Source organism: Scyliorhinus torazame, chromosome 7 (assembly GCF_047496885.1).
Source record: "Scyliorhinus torazame isolate Kashiwa2021f chromosome 7, sScyTor2.1, whole genome shotgun sequence".
In the NCBI taxonomy this organism is placed as follows: Eukaryota; Metazoa; Chordata; class Chondrichthyes; order Carcharhiniformes; family Scyliorhinidae; genus Scyliorhinus; species Scyliorhinus torazame.
The window spans coordinates 303,821,855-303,841,121 of record NC_092713.1 but is presented as its reverse complement, the minus strand read 5'-3'; the positions used below and the strand labels follow the sequence as shown (position 1 = coordinate 303,841,121).

Below are 19,267 nucleotides of genomic sequence, written 5' to 3'. Positions count from 1 at the left end.
CCTCCACCAGTATATAATTCATCACATTTCAATCCCTTTTCAGTTCTGTAGCAAGGTTAATGGACTTGAAACTTTAACTGTGTTCACCTCTCCACAGCATTTAATTCAGCATTTTCTGTTCTTCTGTCCTCATGTGGCTTCACCCCTCTGAGGTTTCTGCACTTTTCCAATTCCCATCACTAAACATTGGCAGACACGCCATCAGCTGATTGGCAGACACGCCATCAGTGTCAAATGCCTCCTTTGCAGCGTTTGGGGTGTTTTACTGTAACTGTGCTACTGAAATGCAAGCAGTTGTTGATTACTTCTTTCAGCAGCAAACACATTGGTTGGTAAGGCTGATGTTGAACAAGTGACAGCATCTTTTTGACCTAGAACCTCTCTAGGCAGTACCTTGGGATTGAGAATAACTTTCTTTCACTCTGGCTCAACATACGAGGATGCAAATTAGGAGCAAGGGAAGGCCACTCGGCCCCTCAAGCCTGCTCTTCCATTCAATAAGATCACGGATGATGAGGCCCTCAACCCCACATTCCTGCCCCCCCCTAAATAACCTTTCACCCCCCTTGTTAGTCAAGAATCTCTCCAGCTCGGCCGTAAAAATATTCAATGACTTTGCTTCCACTGTCTTTTGAGGAAGAGAGTTTATGACCCGCTGTGGGCAACAACTCTTCCTCATCTCTGTTTTAAATGGGCGACTCCTCCAGCGGATTCTCCGACCCCTCACCGGGTCGGAGAATCCCCAGGGGGGGCGGCACGAATCCCGCCCCGACGCCGGCTGCCGTATTCTCCGGCGCCGTTTTTCGGGCGGGGTTCACGCCACGCTGGTTGGGGGCCGTTGACAGCGGACCCCCCCGGCAATTCTTCGGGCCCTGATGGGCTGCGTGGCCGTCCATTTTTGGCCAATCCCGCCGGCGTGAATCACTCAGCTCACGTACCGGCGGGACCTGGCAGGTAAGTCGGCTGGGGCGGTCTTCGGGTGGGGGGGGGGGGGGGGTGCTGGGGGTCCAACACCGGGGGGAGCCCCCGCGGTGACATGGCTCGCGATTGGAGCCCACCGATCTGCGGGCGGGCCTGTGCTGTGGGGGCACTCCTTCCTTACGCGCTGGCCCCTGTAGGGCTCCGCCATGGCCGGTGCGGAGAAGAGAACCCCTGCGCATGCGCCAAAATATGCCGGCAGTTCCGCGCATGCGTGAGATCACGCCGGCCCTTTGGCGCATGTGCAAACTCGCGCAGTCCTTTCGGCACCGGCTGGAGCGGCGCCAATCCCTCCGGTATTCACATAGCCCCCGAGAAGTGGAGGTAAGTGGAGAATTCCTCACCTTGGGGGCCCGTTGACGCCGGAGTGGTTGGCGCCGGTTTTCCCGCCGGCATGGGGACTTAGTTACTCCCTAAACCATGAGCTTTTATTTTCTGCAATAACCGTAGATATGGCGCTTTATAAAGTGCCTTCTGGAAATCTAGGTACAGTACACCCACCAGTTCCTATTCACCATAGCATATGCTGCTTCTTCAAAGAACTCCAATAAATTGGTTAAATTGATTTCCCTTTCACAAAACCATGTTGACTCTGCCTCATCACTTTGAATTTTTCTCAGTGGCCCGCTATAACGTATTTAATAATAGTTTCAAACATTTTCCCTGTTACAGATGTTAAGCTAACTGGCCTGTATTTTCCTGCTTTCTGTCAAACATATGAACATACAAGTTAGGAACAGGAATAGGCCTCTCGGCCCTTTGGGCCTGCTCTGTCATTGAATAAGATCATGACTGATCTGATTGTTACCTCTCGTCTTCCCCCAATAACCCTTCATCCCTTTGTTTATCAAGAATATATCAGCCTCTGCCTTGGAAGCATTCACTCTCTTCCACTGCCTTTTGAGGAGGACGCTCAGAAAACTCACTATCTTCTCAGAGAAAAGAATTCTTCTAATCTCTGTCTTCAATGGGCGGCCCCTTATTTTTAAATAGTTCCGGATTCTCCCTCAAGAGCAAATGTCCTTTCCACATCCACCCTGTCAAGACTCCTCAGGGTCTTATATGTTTCAATCAAGTCACCCCTTACTCTTCTAAACCCCAGCAGATACAAGCCAATCTTTCCTCATAAAGGAGGAAATCTTGCTCTCCCTTTTTGAATAAAGTTACTTTGCAATCTCAGGGAACCATCCCCAAATCTAGAGAATTTTGGAAAATTAAAACCAACGCATCAACTATGGTCAGCCTGCATCTCCAACAATTTGCTCAGTAAAGTCGCCATAGTCTCCGATGACCATCGGCTGCTTTCCACTTTGATTGGGGAGAGCTGACCGGTGGTGATTTAATAAAATCGTTATATATTATATTTCATATTTGTGACAATAATGTTATTAAAAACTCTGGTTTAAAATACATAAAGACAGTATACCTACTAAAGTTGTAACTGAAGAGTCGTAAAAGGTGAGGTAATCATTAATTCCAGCCACTTACTTGGTTACGGATAAAGGACAAACAGAATAGTTTCTTGATTGCTGGAGATACCCTGGAGTGCAGATAATGTATGCGGGACTGGTGTTTAGTCCTAGCTAAGCAGGTCATGGAACTTAGTGGGATACAGATGATGTAATTAATGCGAGGAGCCAGGTCTGTCTGTAGTTTTGTAGCCTGTTATAGCATTTGATGTTGAACAACAGTTTTGTCAAATGTTATTAGGTTGAGCAAAAGATTATTGGATGTGCTCTTGAAAGGAATTCTCACCAAAAGTCTCTACATGGATAAGTAAGTAACCTGTTTTGTTAACTTTATTTATAAGTGGCATTTGCACTGTATTGGGTTGCTTAATTGGAATTCTTGGCAGATAGTTCGTTCAAGGTTTTCCTTTTATTTAAGACCTGTTAAACTGTTAATTATAAAGCTATTTCTTTAATGTTAATGTGGTTAATTCTGTGTTTGAATTACTTTTTTTTTAAACACAAAAACTACCTATTGGTCAGAGTCAATACTCCTGGGGTGAAGTAGCCTTTCCTCACAGTTTTACAAATTAAAAAAACATTGTTTGGGGTTATCATCTGGTACCCTAACAGAAGTTGAGGTCTGGTCTGGTATCCTGGCAGTATAAAATAGTCACGGCATAGAAGAACAAGGTTTAGCCTCCTGCCACGTGTGTACCCATTCCATAGAAACTATTTCTTCTGGAAGTGCAATCCTATCCTGCTTACACTTCCCAATGCTTTCAAGTTTTGGATCATCTGCAAAGCTTGAAATTGTACCCTAAACACCCATGTCTAGATTATTAATGTTTCAATGTCACTCGCTTTCGGAGCGCTGCTCCTTCCTCAGGTGAACAATTCACCTGAGGAAGGAGCAGCGCTCCGAAAGCTAGTGACATCGAAACAAACCTGTTGGACTTTAACCTGGTGTCGTAATACTTCGTACTGCGCTCACCCCAGTCCAACGCCGGCAACTCCACATCATAGATTATTAATGTATAGAATGAAAAACAGCATTCTTCGTACCAATCCCTAGGATACCCTATTGTCTACCTTCCTTCAGGTTGAGAAACAATTGTTGACCACCACCTCCACTTCCTGTCACTGAGACAACTTCATTTCAATGTTGCCAATTTCATTTGGAGAATCTTTATCCTGTATTTAACCCATGATTTACCTGCCCTGGGAGTGTTTGATGGGATAGTGTAGAAGAAGCTTTACTCTATATCGAACCCTGTGTTGTGCCTGCCCTCGGAGTGTTTGATGGGGACAGTGTAGAGGGAGCTTTACTCTGTATCTAACCCCGTGCTGTACCTGTCCTGGGAGTGTTTGATAAGGACAGTGTAGAGAGAGCTTTACTTTGTATCTAACCCCGTGCTGTACCTGTCCTGGGAGTGTTTGATGGGGAAAGTGTAGAGGGAGCTTTACTCTGTATCTAACCCCGTGCTGTACCTGTCCTGGGAGTGTTTGATGGGGACAGTGTAGAGGGAGCTTTACTCTGTATCTAACCCCGTGCTGTACCTGTCCTGGGAGTGTTTAATGAGGACAGTATAGATGGAGCTTTGCTCTGTATCTAACCCCGTGCTGTACCTGCCCTGGGAGTGTTTGATAAGGACAGTGTAGAGAGAGCTTTACTCTATATCTAACCCCTTGCTGTACTTGCCCTCGGAGTGTTTGATGAGGATAGTGTAGATGGAGCTTTACTCAGTATCTAACCCTGTACTGTACCTGCCCTGGGAGTGTTTAATGAGGACAGTATAGGTGGAGCTTTACTCTGTATCTAACCCTGTACTGTACCTGCCCTGGGAATGTTTGATAAGGACAGTGTAGAGAGAGTTTTACTCTGTATAGAACACCTTGCTGTACCTGCCCTGGGAGTTTTGATGAGGACAGAATGGAGGGAGCTTTACTCTGTATCAAACCCCAAACTGTACCTGCCCTGGGAGTGTTTGATGAGGACAATGTAGGGGCACAGTGGTTAGCACTTTTGCTTCACAGCGTCACGGACCCGGGTTCAATTCCCGGCTTGGGTCACTGTCTGTGCGGAATCTGCATGTTCTCCCCGTGTCTGCTCCGGTTTCCTCCGGGTGCTCCGGTTTCCTCCCACAAGTCCTGAAAGACGTGCTTGTTAGGTGAATTGGACATTCTGAATTCTCCCTCAGTGTACCTGAATAGGCGCCGGAGTGTGGCGACTAGGGGATTTTCACAGTAACTTCATTGCAGTGTTAATCTAAGCCTATTTGTGACGCTGATAAAGATTTTTATTATTATAGAGGGAGCTTTACTCTGTATCTAACCCCATGCTGTACCTGTCCTGGGAGTGTTCGATGGGGACAGTGCAGAGGGAGCTTTACTCTGTATCTAACCCTGTGCTGTACCTACCCTGGGAGAGTTTGATGGGGACAGTGTGTTGGGAGCTTTACTCTGTATCTAACACCGTGCTTACCCGCTGGAAAGAGTTTGATGGGAAAGTGTGGAGGAGGCTTTGCTCTGTATCTAACCCCGTGGTGTACCTGGCCTGGGAGTCTTTAATGAGGACAGTGTAGATAGATCGTTACTCTGTATCTAACCCTGTGCTGTACCTGTCCTGAGTGTTTAATGGGGACAGTGTCGAGGGAGCTTTACTCTGAATCTAACCCCGTGTTTTACATGTCCAGGGAGTGTTTGCTGGGGACAGTGTAGAGCGAGATTTACTCTGTATCTAACCCCGTGCTGTACCTGCCCTGGGAGTGTTTAATGGGGACAGTGTGGAGGGAGCTTTACTCGGTATCTAACCCCATGCTGTACCTGTCCTGGGAGTGTTTGATGGGGACAGTGTAGAGGGAGCTTTACTCTGTATCTAACCCCGTGCTGTACCTATCCTGGGAGTGTTTGATGGGGACAGTGTAGACGGAGCTTTACTCTGTATCTAACCCCGTGCTGTACCTGTCCTGGGAGTGTTTGCTGGGGACAGTGTAGAGGGAGCTTTACTCTGTATCTAACCCCGTGCTGTACCTGTCTTTGGAGTGGTTGATGGGAACAATGTCGAGGGAGCTTTACTCTGTATCTAACTGTGGTGAACCACTGTAATAGGAGATGTAAGGGAGGACCTGCACTACAGGTTCGCCGGTAGCTCCTGCCGGCTGGCTCCGCCCACGGAGAACTGTATAAATATGCATGACCTCCAGTGCCCTGCCATTTCGCCAGCTGCAGCAGGAGGCCACGCATCTGACTGTAATAAAGCCACAGTTGTACCCAACTTTAGTCTTTGTGCAATTGATCGTGCATCAATTTATTACAGTCAGATTTTCCACAGAATAGATATCCGAATTAAGCCCGATCGCCTGCAGCTGGATCCGCACTCGCCCAACGCCAGGAAAGACTTTACTCACTGGCTAGCATGTTTTGAGGCCTACATCAACGCTGCGGACCCCGCACCAACGGAGGCTCAGAAGTTAAACGTCCTGTACTCCAGACTGAGCTCCATCGTGTTCTCGTTGATCCAAGACGCCACGAATTACACAAAAGCAATGGAACTCCTGAAAGAACACTACGCGCAGAAGGCGAACATGCTCTTCGCCAGGCATGTACTTGCCACCCGCTCGTACCTATCTTGTGAGTCCATCGAAGACTTCTGGCGGGCCCTAATTCCACTCGTCCGGGACTGTGCCTGTCAGGCCGCCGAACACTCGAATCTCCTCATGCGCGATGCCTTCGTGACGGGGATTGCGTCGGACCGCATCCGAGAACGATTCCTGGAAGGTGCCACGCTCGAACTGGCAGAGACGAAAACCTTGGCGCTCTCCATGACGGTCGCATCCCATAACGTACAATCGTACCCCTCCCGCCACGCTGCCCACCCTTCTACTCCTTCCTACCCCTTCTGGACCCCGCCGCCGACCTCCTCAGCCGGGGCCCTGCCTTCGCAATACGCCTGCGCTGCACGCCGATCCGCGCTCCCCGGGTGTCCCTGCTGCTACTTCTGCAGTCAGCAGAAGCACCCCCGCCAACACTGCCCGGCCCGCACTGCAGTTTGTAAAGCCTGCAGTAAAAATGGCCACTTTGCGGCTGTGTGCCAGGCCCGCGCAGTCGCTGCGATCGCACCCGCGATCGCCCCCTCCCCCACGCCAGACACACAATGGGAGCCGCCATCTTCTCCTCCCGGGTCCATGTACGACCAATGGGCGCCGCCATCTTGTTCCCCACAGGGTCCCCGGACATCCCGACATCGGAAACGCATCCGCTCGCCACCCGAAGCATCCGATGGCTACCCGCAGCTCGCTTGAATGACGCTGGACCAATCTCGCCCGCAAAACCTGGCCACCACGTCGATGATGGTTAAAATCAACGGCCACACGACCTCGTGCCTGCTGAACTCCAGGAGCACCGAAAGCTTTGTTCACCCAGATACGGTAAGGCGCTGCTCCCTCGCGGTCCACCCGGCCAATCAAAGGATCTCCCTAGCCTCCGGATCCCACTCCGTCCCGACCCGAGGCTTTTGTACAGTCACCCTCACGGTCCAGGGTGTAGAATTTAGTAATTTCCGCCTCTATGTCCTTCCTAATCTCTGCGCTGCACTCCTGTTGGGCCTGGACTTCCAGTGCAACCTCCAGAGCCTCACCCTCAAATTCGGCGGGCCCTTACCCCCCTTACCATTTGCGGCCTCGCGACCCTCAAGGTCGATCCCCCCTCCCTTTTTGCAAATTTAACTGCGGATTGCAAGCCCGTTGCCACTAGGGGCAGATGGTACAGCACCCAGGACAAGACCATGAGGTCCGAAGTCCAGCGGCTGCTTAAGGAGGGTATTATCGAGGCCAGCAACAGCCCCTGGAGAGCCCAAGTGGTAGTGGTTAAAACTGGAGAAACACAGGATGGTCGTGGACTACAGCCAGACCATCAATCGGTACACGCAGCTCGACGATTACCCCCTCCCACGCATATCTGATATGGTCAATCAGATTGCGCAGTACTGGGTCTTCTCAACATTTGACCTGAAATCCGCCTACAACCAGCTCCCCATCCAGAAGTCGGACCGTCCATACACGGCCTTCGAGGCGTACGGTCGCCTCTACCACATCCTTAGGGTCCCTTTCGGCGTCACAAATAGGGTCTCGGTCTCCCAAAGGGAGATGGAACGAATGGTCGACCAGTATGGTTTGCGGGCCACCTTTCCGTACTTAGATAATGTCACCATCTGCGGCCATGACCAGCAGGACCACGATGCCAACCTCGATAAATTCCTCCGCACTGCCACCCTTCTCAACCTGACCTACAACAAAGAGAAGTGTGTGTTCAGCACGGCCCGGTTAGCCATTCTCGGCTATATAGTCCAAAACGGACTTCTCGGGCCCGACCCCGACCCCATGCGCCCCCTCATGGAACTTCCGCTCTCCCATTGTCCCAAGACCCTCAAACGCTGCCTGGGGTTCTTTTCCTACTACACTCAGTGGGTCCCAAACTATGCGGACAAGGCCCGCCCACTCATTCAGTCCACCCAATTCTCCCTCGCGGCCGAGGCACAACACGCTTTCGCCCGCATCAGAGCAGACATCGCCAAGGCCGGGATGCGCGCAGTGGACGAGTCACTGCCTTTCCAAGTAGAAAGCGACGCTTCAGACGTCGCTCTTGCTGCCACCCTGAACCAGGCAGGCAGACCCGTGGCATTCTTTTCCCGCACCCTTCATGCCTCTGAAATTCGACACTCATCCGTCGAGAAGGATGCTCAAGCTATCGTTGAAGCTGGGCTCCATTGGAGGCATTACCTGGCCGGTAAGAGATTCACTCTCCTTACGGACCAACGGTCGGTAGCCTTCATGTTCAATAACACACAGCGGGGAAAGATAAAAAATGATAAAATCTTGCGGTGAAGAATCGAGCTCTCCACCTATAATTACGAGATCTTGTATCGCCCCGGTAAACTCAACGAGCCCCCAGACGCCCTCTCCCGAGGTACATGTGCCAGTGCACAAGTGGACCAACTCCGGGCCCTGCATGACAGCCTTTTTCACACGGGGGTCACCCCATTGTACTATCTGGTCAAAGCTCGCAATCTGCCCTACTCCATCGAGGAAGTAAGGACAGTCACCAGGGACTGCCAAGTCTGTGCGGAGTGCAAGCCGCACTTCTACCGGCCGGACCGTGCGGACCTGGTGAAGGCTTCCCACCCCTTTGAATGCCTCAGCGTGGATTTCAAAGGGCCCCTCCCCTCCACCGACCATAACACGTATATTCTCAGTGTGGTCGATGAGTACTCCAGATTCCCCTTCGCCAGCCCATGCCCCGACATGACGTCTGCCACCGTCATCAAGGCCCTCAGCACCATCTTCGCTCTGTTCGGTTTCCCCGCTTACATCCACAGTGACAGGGGATCCTCATTCATGAGCGATGAGCTGCGTCAGTTCCTGCTCAGCAGGGGTATAGCCTCCAGCAGGACGACCAGCTACAACCCCTGGGGAAACGGGCAAGTAGAGCGGGAGAATGGGACAGTTTGGAGGGACGTCCAGCTGGCCCTACGGTCCAGGAACCTCCCAGCCTCTTGCTGGCAGGAGGTCCTCCCTGACGCTCTGCACTCCATCCGGTCACTATTGTGCACCGCCACTAATAACACACCCCATGAAAATGTTTTTATCTTCTGCAGGAAGTCCACATCCGGTGTGTCGCTCCCGACTTGGCTCGTTGCTCCAGGACCGGTCCTTCTCCGTAGGCACGTCCGACTCCACAAGGCGGACCCCTTGGTGGACAGGGTTCACCTACTCAACGCCAACCCTCAATATGCCTACGTTGAGTTCCCCGACGGCCGCCAAGTTACTGTCTCACTCAAAGACCTGGAACCGTCAGGTTCTACCCCAACACACACCCCCACCAATGCGCCCCCCCCACCTCCCACCGCGCCGCCAATATTGACCCCACCAGACCACCCCCCCCTCTCCTTTTCCGCACAAGAGGACGAAGAGGACTTCTGCACGCTCCCCGAGTTCCCCAATGACTAGCCAGCATCAGCACCGCTACCACCGCCATCAGCGCCACCTCCACCACCGCTAGCACCGACTTCGCCGCCATCGTTACGCCGCCCCCAACAAAGCACCAAAGCACCGGACCGGCTGAACCTTTGACGGACTCCGGACCGTCAACATGGACTTTTCTTTCCCTCCCACTGTACATAATTCCACTAATTGTGTATTGTTTCACGTCACCCCCGCCGGACTCATTTTTAACAGGGGGTGAAAGTGGTGATCCACTGTAACAGGAGATGTAAGGTAGGACCTGCACTACATGTTCGCCGGTAGCTCCTGCCGGCTGGCTCCGCCCACGGAGAACTGTATAAATATGCCTGACCTCCAGTGCCCTGCCATTTCACCAGCTGCAGCAGGAGGCCTCGCATCTGACTGTAATAAAGCCACAGTTGTACCCAACTTTAGTCTTTGTGCAATTGATCGTGCATCATTAACCTTGTGTTTTACCTGCCCTGGGAGTATTTGCTGGGGTAAGTATAGAGGGAGCTTTATTCTGTATCTAACCCCGTGCTGTACCTGTCCAGGGAGTGTTAGCTGGGAACAGTGTAGAGGGAGCTTTACTCTGTATCTAAAACCGTGCTGCACCTGTCTTAGGAGTGTTTGATGGGGACGTATAGAGGAAGCTTTACTCTGTATCTAAAACCGTGCTGTACCTGTCCTGGGAGTGTTTGCTGGGGACAGTATAGATGGAGCTTTTCTCTGTACCTAACCCTGTGCTGTACCTGTCCTGGGAGTGTTTGATGGGGACAGTGTAGAGGGAGCTTTACTCTGTATCTAACCCCGTGCTGTACCTGTCCTGGGAGTGTTTGATGGGGACAGTGTAGAGAGAGCTTTACTCTGTATCTAGAGGGAGCTTTACTCTGTATCTAACTCTGCGCTGTACCTGTCCTGGGAGTTTTTGATGGGGACAGTGTGGAGGGAGCTTTACTCTGTATCTAACCCCGTGCTGTACCTGTCCTGGGAGTTTTTGATGGGGACAGTGTGGAGGGAGCTTTACTCTGTATCCAACCTCATACTGTATATGTCCTGGGAGTGTTTGATGGGGACACTGTAGTGGGAACGTTACTCTGTATGTAACCCAGGGACTATTTGTGCTCACACTGAATGCCTGCAATGAAAAGTGCTCTGCGCATTTCTTGCCTGCACTCCCAAAAAAGGACATTAATTAAGGAATGAAAGAATGAAGAGCAACAGTTGTTCAAGTCAATGAGACAGGTTGTAGTTTCATGGAACAGTTACTACATTCCCTGAGTCCCCTCTCCCCCTCTATCTCCACCTCACCTGAACACCATTTGCTTTTTATGCTTGGTTTCTATCTTCTCAAGCTCCTCAGATGCCAGGACCATCCCGCTGTCTGTCTGGTTGTCCTGAAATAGAGGTTGGAAGGGAATGGAAATTAAATTGCCATCGTGGTACTGCAAAAATATTGCAGCAATGTTTTGGCAATGATCCTATTTGCAGAGCAGTTGGTGTTCAATGTCACGCAATAGGATCCACAGGATAAACTTTCAAATACATTTTAATATTGAAAAGGTGGTGCTGAGAAGAAGTAAACGAGGCAGTGATAGAATGGGCTGAAAGTTTACAAACAGGATTTGGACTCAATGGAGGTGAATTGGTACCTACCGGCTACACATAACAGTCGATAGTGTCTCTGCTGCTCCGTTTATATCCCATCCCAATTTATTTTCCATGCAAATCAATGGCTTTTATTTCCTCTTGTTAAAGTGGTCATTATTCCTGGGATTCAGTTCCATGGGAGCAGGGAACCCTTCCATATTTCCCAAATCTAACCTGATCTCATCCTCACCCGACAACCGCAGTCACATTCCGGACAGGAACTCTGGCTGACACTTCAGTAACCTCATTAACCTAGGGGCGAACTGAGTCCTATTGCAACAGCTTCAGCTGCACCAAGCTCCATCTGAGGTCGGCTAACCTAGCACCGGCTAAAGATGAACCTCCAGGTACCAGAATCTTAGTGGATCAGCACTGTAATGTGGCGTATTCACTTCCTGCGACAACAAGGCAACCTCTGTCAGAATCTATTGGCTAATCTATTCCGTAATGCTCTGTGTGGTAATGGAGCATGATGTGACAGCAGAAAGCAGAGAGGCGATCACAATAGAGGAAGAGGAGCTAAACATGGATAATGTGTTCACCTTAATCTGGGAGACACGGAATACTCACATTTTGCATGGGCTGAAGTGACTGTTCCGCAGGAACATCTTCAAATGTTTTCACTCTTGCTGGGCACTTAATCTGACTCTCCCCACTTATATGTCCGGGAAAGGCGACACAATTATAGTATCTGTAGAGAAATAATTTACGGGAGACAGTGTCGTCAACACATCCTAAAGACCAATCCAACTCTCAATGCGACCTCCAACTCAATCTGCACCCTCAACACAACCTCCACCCTAAATCGCACCCTCAACATAACCTAATCTGCACCCTCAACACAAACTCCACCCCAATCCTCACCCTCAACACAACCTCCACCCCAATCCCCTCCCTCAACACAACCTCCAGCCCAATCCCCTCCATCAACACAACCTCCACCCCAATCCCCTCCCTCAACACAACCTCCAGCCCAATCCCCTCCCTCAACACAACCTCCACCCCAATCCCCTCCCTCAACACAACCGCCAGCCCAATCCCCTCCCTCAACACAACCTCCAGCCCAATCCCCTCCATCAACACAACCTCCAGCCCAATCCCCTCCCTCAACACAACCTCCACCCTGATCCCCTCCCTCAACACAACCTGCACCCCAATCCCCACCCTCAACACAACCTCCAGCCCAATCCCCTCCCTCAACACAACCTGCACCCCAATCCCCACCCTCAACACAACCTCCAGCCCAATCCCCTCCATCAACACAACCTCCAGCCCAATCCCCTCCATCAACACAACCTCCAGCCCAATCCCCTCCCTCAACACAACCTCCAGCCCAATCCCCTCCCTCAACACAACCTCCAGCCCAATCCTCACCCTCAACATAACGTCCACCCCAATCCCCTCCCTCAACACAACCTCCACCCCAATCCTCACCCTCAACATAACGTCCACCCCAATCCCCACCCTCAACACAACCTCCAGCCCAATCCCCTCCATCAACACAACCTCCAGCCCAATCCCCACCCTCAACGCAACCTCCACCCCAATCCTCACCCTCAACATAACGTCCACCCCAATCCCCACCCTCAACACAACCTCCACCCCAATCCCCTCCATCAACACAACCTCCAGCCCAATCCCCTCCATCAACACAACCTCCAGCCCAATCCCCTCCCTCAACACAACCTCCAGCCCAATCCTCACCCTCAACATAACGTCCACCCCAATCCCCTCCCTCAACTCAACTTCCACCCTGATCCCCTCCCTCAACACAACCTCCACCCCAATCACCACCCTCAACACAACCTCCGCCCTAATCCCCACCCTCAACACAACCTCCACCCCAATCCCCACCCTCAACACAAACTCCACCCCAATCCCCACCCGCAACATAACCTCCACCCCAATCCCCTCCCTCAACAAAACCTCCACCCCAATCCCCACCCTCAACACAACCTCTACCCCAATCCCCATTCTCAACACAACCTCCACCCTAACCCACACCCTCAACATAACCTCCAGCCCAGTCCCCACTCTCAACAAAACCTCCACCCCAATCCCCACCCTCAACACAACCTGCACCCCAATACCCACCCTCAACACAATCTCCACCCCAATCCCCGCTCTCAACACAACCTCCACCCCAATCCCCACCCTCAACACAACCTCCACCCTGATCCCCTCCCTCAACACAACCTCCACCCGATCCACACCCTCAACACAACCTCCACCCTAAACCGCACCCTCAACATAACCTCCAATCTAATCAGCACCCTCAACACAACTTGTACCCCAATCCCCACCCTCAACACAACCTCCACCCTGATCCCCTCCCTCAATACAACCTGCATCCCAATCCCCACCCTCAACACAACCTCCACCCCAATCCCCACCCTCAACACAACCTCCTCCCTGATCCCCTCCCTCAATACAACCTACATCCCAATCCCCACTCTCAACACAACCTCCACCCCAATCCCCACTCTCAACACAACTGGCACCCCAATCCCCACTCTCAACACAACCTCCACCCCAATCCCCACTCTCAACACAACCTCCACCCCAATCCCCACCCTCAACACAACCTCCACCCCAAACCCCACTCTCAACACAACCGCCAGCCCAATCCCCACCCTCAACACAACCTCCACCCCAAACCCCACTCTCAACACAACCTCCACCCCAATCCCAACCCTCAACACAACCTCTACCCCAATCTCCACCCTCAATACAACCTCCGGCCCAATCCTCACTCTCAACACAACTTCCACCACAATCCCCAACCTCAACACAACCTCTACCCCAATCCCCACTCTCAACACAACCTCCACCCCAATCCCCACTCTCAACACAACCTGCACCCCAATCCCCAACCTCAACACAACCTGCATCCCAATCCCCACCCTCAACACAACCTCCAGCCCAATCTCCACTCTCAACACAACCTCCACCCCAATCCCCACCCTCAACACAACCTCTACCCCAATCCCCACTCTCAACACAACCTCCAGCCCAATCCCCACTCTCAACACAACCTCCACCCCAATCCCCACCCTCAACACAACCTCTACCCCAATCCCCACCCTCAACACAACCTCCACCCCAATCCCCACCCTCAACACAACCTGCACTCCAATCCCCACCCTCAACACAACCTCCACCCCAATCTCCACCCTCAACACAACCTCCACCCCAATCCCCACCCTCAACACAACCACCATCCTGATCCCCTCCCTCAACACAACCTGCACCCCAATCCCCACTCTCAACACAACCACCACCCTGATCCCCTCCCTCAACACAACCTGTACCCCAATCCCCACCCTCAACACAACCTCCACCCCAATCCCCTCCCTCAACACAACCTCCAGCCCAATCCCCTCCCTCAACACAACCTCCACCCTGATCCCCTCCCTCAACATAACCTGCACCCCAATCTCCACCCTCAACAAAACCTCCACCCCAATCCCCACCCTCAACACAACCTCCACCCTGATCCCCTCCCTCAACACAACCTCCACCCCAATCCCCTCCCTCAACACAACCTCCACCCCAATCCCCTCCCTCAACACAACCTCCAGCCCAATCCCCTCCCTCAACACAACCTCCACCCTGATCCCCTCCCTCAACATAACCTGCACCCCAATCTCCACCCTCAACAAAACCTCCACCCCAATCCCCACCCTCAACACAACCTCCACCCTGATCCCCTCCCTCAACACAACCTCCACCCCAATCCCCTCCCTCAACACAACCTGCACCCCAATCCCCTCCCTCAACACAACCTCCACCCCAATCCCCACCCTCAACGCAACCCTCAATGGAACCCAAATCCTGACACAAGCTCTAAACATAAACTACACTGTCCATGTGTTTGTACTGGTGGTGGGTGGTGGGTGGCACTCGAGGTATGTGTGTGTGTTGGGGTGGTGATGGATTGGTGAGCATGTGTTGGCAGGCTCGTGTGTAGGACTGGAATTGGGTTGATGGGCATGTGTGTAGAGCTGGCGGTGCATTGGTGGGTGTGTATGTGGAGGTGACGGATTGGAAGATAAGTGTTCACGGGCATGTGCGTATGGTTGGTGGGTTGGCGGGTGTGTATGTGGAGGTGACGGATTGGAAGATAAGTGTTCACAGGCATGTGCGTAGGGTTGGTGGGTTGGCGGGTGTGTCTGTAGTACTGGAGCGATGTGGTGTGGAGATGTGTAGCAGCTATGGGTAGGTTTCTGGATCCTGGTAGATTGGAGTGTTCCTGGTGAAGCCGGGCAGTTTCCTGAGGTTAGGGAATCCTGGAGATAATACTGTGGCCTGCTGGTATTGAAGGGGGAAAGGTCTTCCAGCATGATGCTACTATAGGTGGGGAGGGATCAAAATCTGGGCGTCTTGGGGCAGTTACTGGAGTCTGTTGGTAGAATCGGTGTCAGGGTGGTGTTGGGGCGCATGATTCTGTGGGCTGGGTGTGCTGCAGGAGATACTGGAGTCTGCTATGCTGGAGGACAATGGGGTTTCCTATTGTGGTAATATGATGGGGTGTGAGGTGGGATTGGGATTGGAAAAGTTATTGGGTTCTGCTGAGTTGGGGGTGTGGGTGGCTTTGGGACGTGCAATATCTTTGTGGCTGTCCAAGAGAGTGGGAGCAGAGGATTCCGCAATTAGACCCCACTGGCAAAAGGGTAAGGATGGAGAGCATCGCAGTTGTTGGTCGTATTTCTGCAATTGGCCACTGACGCTTAAAGGACAAACTGGTCTCAGAGAGCGAGATTCCAGTTCTAAGTACGGGATGGGGAGACCCCTGAGCTGGGAAAAGTTGCTGACCAAGAAAACATGATTAAGAACAATGGAATGAAATGGAGTCTGTCCTCGAGTTCCATATGAATTGGTTGAGGTCTGGGCTGTGAGCGAGTCTGATGCTCCCTCTCTTGTTTGCCAAAGCGATACCCCTTACCTTGGTCCTATACTGTCACATCGTAATCTCGATTCAGACCCTCTATCCTGTCCATGAGTCATGGATGAAAGTGGCTGGGAAAAGCCCAAGTCATCTTCTGTACACTGCAACATACTGAGAGGAATGTAATCTTTCCCATCCTAAAAGAAAAGATAGACTTGAATTTATACGGCACCTTTCACAACTCCGAGATGTCCCAAAGCAGTTTACAGCCAATGAAGTACGTTTGAATTGTAGTCAATGTTATAATGGGGCAGCCAATCTGCGCACAGCAAGATTCCACAAGTAACAATGTGATTGTGCGCATATAATCTGTCTTAGTAATGCTGGTTAATGGATAAATATTGGTCTGGGACACCAGGGTGAACACCCCTGAAAGAGAGTGGCTGTTGAACCTTTGCTGTCCACCTGAGTATAGATGAGGCCTCGGTTTGAATCACCGGCTGGATTCTCCGGTCTCCCGGCACAGCCGCGCGCTGTTCGCTGGCAACGGGATTTTCTCTTCCCGCTGCTTGTCAATGGGATTTCCCATTGAAGCCAACGCACGCCGCCGGAAAACCCCGGGAATACTGGCCCACATTTGAGCAGCAGCATTCCTGGCAGTGCCTCAGATTGCTTCCTATCTTAAAAAAATCCAGGAGATAAGGATGTAAATGCAGTGAACAATTCAAAAGTTGTGAGTCGGTCCCTCTTGCAGGATTCTGGCTTGTTTGGCTAGATGATGGGAGGATTCCTGAGGATCTTGGATGATCTCTCAAGTGGCGCAGTGACGCTCTAAGAAAATGATTGGAAGATCCTTCCAAGGCTCAGCTTGTTAATTGTCCACCCTGTGCAGTGCCGAACAAAACAGACCAAGAAGGTGGAAGATTCTTTGGGATCTGGGCGTCATTTTGCAAGGTTAGTATTTATTCCACACTGACACTGCTGGCCTAAACTTTGTGCTCAGATCAACACTCAAGAAGCTCAACCCCATTCAGGACAAAGCAGCCCGCTTGATCCGTACCCCGCCTGTCACCTTCTACATTCACTGCCTCCACTACTGGAACACTATGGCAGGAGTGTGTACCATTTGCAAGCTGCATTGCAGAATATCACCAAGCTTCCTTTGACAGCACCTTCCAAACCCACAACCTCTACCACCGAGAAGGACGAAGGCAGCAAATGCAAGGGAACCTGCAAAATCTCCTCCAAGTCACACATCAGCCTGACGTGGAATGATATCACCCTCCTTCCACTGCCATTGGGTCAAAAACCTGAAACTTCCTTCCCAGCAGCACTGTGGGTGTACCTACACCACAGGGACTGCAGTTGTTCAAGAAGGCAGCTCACCACCACCTTCTCAAGGCCAATTAGGGATAGAAACATAGAAAATAGAAGCAGGAGCAGGCCATTCAGCCCTTCGAGTCTTCTCCGCCATTCATTGTGGTCATGGCTGATCATCCATTATGAAAATGGATGGACAACAAGTGCTGGCCTTGCACATCCCATGAAAGAATGGTGGTGGATAACTGCAGTGGTGGAGAACTTCCATGGTAACGGTTCCTCCCACTTCCCATTAATCGTGCTTCGTGAGTTAGTCAATTAGCTAAGGAGAAATGCAAACAGGGCTCCCGCTTCTGATCACCGCCCAGTAAATCCTGCTTTCAGAAATAGAAATGGAAGTTGGTTGGGTACAAGACTGAACTCGGGTCGCTTCGACCCCATTGTTGACACTTTGCCAACACCCAATGGCCTGGTTCTTATGGGAAGAGTGGAAATTTGGTGAGCTGTTTCAATTCGGCTGAATGGTACCCAGTGAGAGTCAGTGCCTTTCGATTTGGAGGCCTTTAGAGGAAAGCCCAATGAGGATGGAGAAGGGAATGAATTCAGTGCCTTGTCCCTGGCTCTTGCCGCTGCCCTATTGAGCTGCTCTAATGGAAGTACTAAAGAAAATCATTCATTGAGCTGAGCCAGTGCAGTTATGAGTGACCAGGTGAAAGTATTTCAGGTGACCCACCTGTTGGACATTGGCTTGCAGCAGATCTCCGAGGAGCTCCACCAGATCGGAAAAGGTTGGCCTGTCTTTTGGCTCTCCTTGCCAGCTGCCCAGCATTATACGATAGCTGCCGAAGAAATGAATTCACGTGTTAGTCAATGTCAGACTGGTCAAGGCCGTTCAAGAAGTCTGCCAGCCAAAGAACCTCGAGGTTTTAAAATTTTCAGATGTGGAAACCGCAGTTTGCTGGTAGGACTTGGTCATAAAGTGGGAACGTGCATTTATATAGTGCTTTTTATATAAAAGAATAAGATGAAGGAGTAGACCAAATGGTCCATGAGACTGCCTACTCTGTCATTCAGCAAGAATATGGTTGGTCACCTTTCTCAACTTCACTTTCCTACTCTAACCTTGTCCGGGATCCTCTGACCCCCCGGCCGGTCGGAGAATCCCCGGAGGGAGGCGCGAATCCCGCCCCGCCTGCCCGATTCTCCAGCGCCATTTTTCGGGCGGCGATGGGATTCCTGCCACACCGGTCGGGGGCCGTTGACAGCGGCCCCCCCCGGCGATTCTCCGGGCCCCGATGGGCCGAGCAGCCATCCAGTTTTGGCCAGTCCTGCCGGCGTGAATTACTCACCTCACGCACGGCGGGACCTGGCAGGTGAGCATGCGGGTGCGGTCCTCAGGTGGGCGCGGGGGATCCGACCCGGGAGGAGGCCCCCACGGTGGCCTGGCTCTCGATCGGGGCCCACTGATCTGCGGGCGGGCTTGTTCCGTGGGGGCACTTCTTTCCTCCACGCCGGGCCCCTGTAGGGCTCCGCCGTATTGCCCGGGGGCCGGAGTGGAGAAGAGAACCCCCCGCGCATGCGCGGAAATACGCTGGCCGGTCTGCGCATGAGCGGAAATATGCCGCCCAATCCACGCATGCGTGAGATCACGCTGGCCGTTCCGCGCATGCGCGAAACCTGCGCCATCCCTTCGGCGCCGGCTGGAGCGGCGCCAACCCCTCCACCGTCCACCTAGCCCCCAAAAGTTCGGAGGATTCCGCACTTTCGGGGGCTGTTGACGCCGGAGTGGTTGGCGCCAGTTTTCCCGCTGGTGTGGGGACTTAGTCCCCAGAATGGAGAATCCCGGCCTTTATTTCTCATGATTCAGTACCATCAATAATCTATAGATCGCTATCTTCAATGCACCATGACCACTGTCTTCCAGGAGGACAAGGGCAGCAGACACATGGGAACACCACGATCTGGAAGTTTCCCTCCAAGTC

The 19,267-nt window shown here is 52.0% G+C and overlaps 1 protein-coding gene across 1 annotated transcript in view; it reads right to left on the bottom strand.

Moving 5' to 3' along the window:
- Positions 1-19,267, bottom strand: part of flt4 (fms related receptor tyrosine kinase 4) — a 620,139-nt gene that overhangs the window by 15,829 nt on the left and 585,043 nt on the right. The window contains exons 26-29 of the mRNA XM_072512680.1: positions 18,019-18,124; positions 16,023-16,162; positions 11,648-11,768; positions 10,739-10,824 (exon numbers count right to left, since the gene is read on the bottom strand). Coding sequence (XP_072368781.1) covers positions 10,739-10,824; positions 11,648-11,768; positions 16,023-16,162; positions 18,019-18,124 — 453 coding nt within the window. The remainder of the gene's footprint in view (positions 1-10,738; positions 10,825-11,647; positions 11,769-16,022; positions 16,163-18,018; positions 18,125-19,267) is intronic.